Raw genomic sequence first — 3552 nt, 5'->3', positions numbered from 1 at the left:
CCTCCTCCACGATCCATTCAAAGCCATCCAACAGGTTTCTTGCCAAGTCGCATTCTATTTACATCACGGAAACCCATGCATGCTAAAACGGGTAAATATTTGCATTTTGATGCACTTTGATGCATTCTGCATTCCGCCCATTTGCCCGGGATGTTGAAAACGGGAGGGGAAAAAACAGATTCCCCTTTATGTTCCTTGGAATTTCAATGTTTATACCATCAGGATGCGGGCCGATGTCTGTCCTGTCGGATCCAACTTGCCAACCGTATCGCAACCGTCAGCCGTCGTCCTGCGAGCAGCAGGACGAGTGTAACGCATTTCGGCTGATGCAATCAGCGGCACATTTTATCCGGCCAAAGTAAATGTGACACAAGCCGGTCACGTTGACTTCCATGTGACATCCAGCCTCGAGGGGACTGAATTTAACAACTTGTTAAATTCAATATTCATGAAGTTTTATCTGATTGGATTTGGATTGGTTGGTTGGTTTGGATTGAGTTGTGGATTGGTTTGGATTGGTGATTTGGTTGGTTTGGTTGGTTTGGATTGGATGTTGGTTGGTTTGGATTGGTTTGGATTATTGGTTGGTTTGGTTGGTTTGGTTGGTTTGATTTGGATTGGTTTGTTGGTTGTATTGGTTTGGATTGGTTTGGATTGGTTTGGATTGGTTTGGTTGGTTTGGATTGGTTTGGGTTTGGATTGGTTTGGTTGGTTTGGATTGGTTTGGTTGGTTTGGTTGGTTTGGTTGGTTTGGTTGGTTTGGTTGGTTGGATTGGTTTGGTTGGTTTGGTTGGATTGGTTTGGTTGGTTTGGTTGGTTTGGATTGGTTTGGATTGGTTGGTTGGTTTGGTTGATTGGTTTGGTTGGTTGGATTGGGATTGGTTTGGATTGGTTTGGTTGGTTTGGATTGGTTTGGTTGGTTTGGTTGGTTTGGATTGGTTTGGTTGGTTTGGTTGGTTGGTTGGTTGGTTGGTTGGTTTGGTTGGTTTGGATTGGTTTGGTTGGTTTGGTTGGTTGGATTGGTTGTGGATTGGTTTGGTTGGTTTGGTTGGTTGTTGGTTGGTTGGATTGGTTTGGATTGGTTGGATTGGTTGGATTGGTTGGATTGGTTTGGTTGGTTTGGTTGGTTTGGTTGGTTGTTGGATTGGTTTGGTTGGTTTGGTTGGTTTGGTTGGTTGGATTGGTTGGATTGGTTTGGTTGGTTGTTGGTTGGTTTGGTTGTATTGGTTTGGATTGGTTTGGTGTTGATTGGTTTGGTTGGTTGGATTGGTTTGGTTGGTTGGATTGTGTTTGGATTGGTTTGGATTGGTTTGGTTGGTTTGGTTGGTTTGGATTGGTTTGGATTGGTTTGGTTGGATTTGGATTGGTTTGGATTGGTTTGGTTGGTTGGGATTGGTTTGGTTTGGTTGGATTTGGATTGGTTTGGATTGGTTTGGTTGGTTTGGTTGGTTGGATTGGTTTGGTTGGTTTGGTTGGTTTGGTTGGTTTGGATTGGTTTGGATTGGTTTGGATTGGTTGGTTGGTTGGATTGGTTTGGTTGGTTTGGTTGGTTTGGATTGGTTTGGATTGGGTTTGGATTGGTTTGGTTGGTTTGGTTGGTTTGGATTGGTTTGGTTGGTTTGGTTGGTTTGGTTGGTTTGGTTGGTTTGGTTGGTTTGGTTGGTTTGGATTGGTTTGGGTTGGTTTGGATTGGTTTGGATTGGTTTGGTTGGTTTGGTTGGGGTTTGGTTGGTTTGGATTGGTTTGGATTGGTTTGGATTGGTTTGGATTGGTTTGGTTGGTTTGGTGGTTTGGTTGTGGATTGGTTTGGGATTGGTTGGATTGTTGGATTGGTTTGGATTGGTTTGGTATTGGTTTGGTTGGTTTGGTTTTGGATTGGTTTGGATTGGTTTGGTTTGGTTGGTTTGTGGTTGGTTGGTTGGTTGGTTTGGTTGGTTTGGTGATTGGTTTGGTTGGTTTGGATTGGTTTGGATTGGTTTGGATTGGGTTTGGGTTGGTTGGTTGGTTGGATTGGTTTGGTTGGTTTGGTTGGTTTGGTTGGTTGGATTGGTTTGGATTGGTTTGGATTGGTTTGGTTGGTTTGGATTGGTTTGGATTGGTTGGATTGGTTTGGTTGGTTGGATTGGTTTGGTTGGTTTGGTTTGGGGTTGGTTGGTTGGATTGGTTTGGTATTGGTTTGGTTGGTTTGGTTGGTTTGGGATTGGTTTGGTTGGTTTGGTTGGTTGGTTTGGATTGGTTTGGTTGTTGGTTGGTTTGGTTGGTTTGGATTGGTTTGGTTTGGTTGGTTTGGTTGTTTGGTTTGGTTGGTTTGGTTGGTTTGGTTGGTTTGGTTGGTTTGGTTTGGTTGGTTTGGTTGGTTTGGTTTGGTTGGTTTGGATTGGTTTGGATTTGGATTGGTTTGGATTGGGTTGGATTTGGATTGGATTTTGTTCTCTGGTCTTGTTCTTCCTTTCTTCTATTTTCCTCACCTCTGTTCTTCTGTTCCTCTGCACTTCTGTTTTCTGTTCTTTTGTTCTTCTGCTCTTCTGTTCTTCTGTTCTTCTGTTCTTCTGTTCTTCTGTTCTTCTGTTCTTCTGTTCTTCTGTTCTTCTGTTCTTCTGTTCTTCTGTTCTTCTGTTCTTCTGTTCTTCTGTTCTTCTTTTAGCTGATTCAATCAAATAATTACAATCTGAAAATAAAATCGTACTCTTGGAGTTCATGTCCTCCTGATTGATTTTTTGGATTTGTTTGTTCAATTTCTCAAAATTCACTTTTATTCTCTATTTCCATGCTACAGCTACCCAGTTGACTGGTGGCCCTGGGCATTGTTGCCTGAGATGCGCTCAGGAATACGCCGTCTTGGTACACTCGTCGACGCCCTTGTGGAGGTGAAAACGTTCTGAACACAGCCGCACTTTCCCGGAACTGGACGACAACTTTATCGATCTGCTCGGCGGTAGGAAGTAATTAAATAATAACAAACAAAACTTACCGACGCCCGGTGGATGGGGCTTGCAATATTGTTTCTGAGAATCATTGCAAAGGCACAAAGCGAAACAATTACTTTCAACAAATTATAAATAACCCTGGAGCAGTTGCACTGGCGGAACCATAGTCCGTCGAAGTCGCTCCGGTGCATTGAAACGCAATTATCTGTTTTCCATTTCCGTAATTCATGAACCTTGATTATCTTTACCTCCCGGTACCTTTGGCATTCCTGTTAAATGTTGGCTTCTCGAGTAACAATCTTGCACGTGGCAAATCGAAAGACGACGAGCACTGTAATCCTGCCACAGGAAATCACCTCATTGTGCCTAAACTTCGTCGTAGACTGACAGGAAGGTAGCAGCAAATCAATTGTTGCATCCCCAAGCCACCGATTGTTCAACTTCTCATAATTACCGTTCGCAGTCGGCTGTGCGAGTTTCGTTGGCTTCCGTTTGAATTTTGCGCCCTTCTCCAGTATAAATGGCTTTGGGCAATGGAAGGTAGATGTTCACGGTCCTTCTGGGAATTAAATTATGAAGTCGATTTCAGAGTTGCGTGCCGAGAAATCAAAGGGATGATAACTTG

General features: G+C 43.3%; 1 protein-coding gene across 1 annotated transcript in view; it reads left to right on the top strand.

Annotated features, from left to right (window-relative positions):
• Positions 1 to 233: 233 nt before the first annotated feature.
• The window catches only part of LOC134207215 (serine/threonine-protein kinase 32C-like), an 18230-nt gene continuing 14911 nt past the window's right edge, over positions 234 to 3552 (top strand). The window contains exon 1 of the mRNA XM_062682936.1: positions 234 to 358. Coding sequence (XP_062538920.1) covers positions 234 to 358 — 125 coding nt within the window. The remainder of the gene's footprint in view (positions 359 to 3552) is intronic.

This window comes from Armigeres subalbatus, chromosome 1 (assembly GCF_024139115.2).
Source record: "Armigeres subalbatus isolate Guangzhou_Male chromosome 1, GZ_Asu_2, whole genome shotgun sequence".
NCBI classification, from domain to species: domain Eukaryota; kingdom Metazoa; phylum Arthropoda; class Insecta; order Diptera; family Culicidae; genus Armigeres; species Armigeres subalbatus.
Note: the sequence above shows the minus strand (reverse complement) of the source record. Positions and strands in the feature narration are given on the sequence as shown.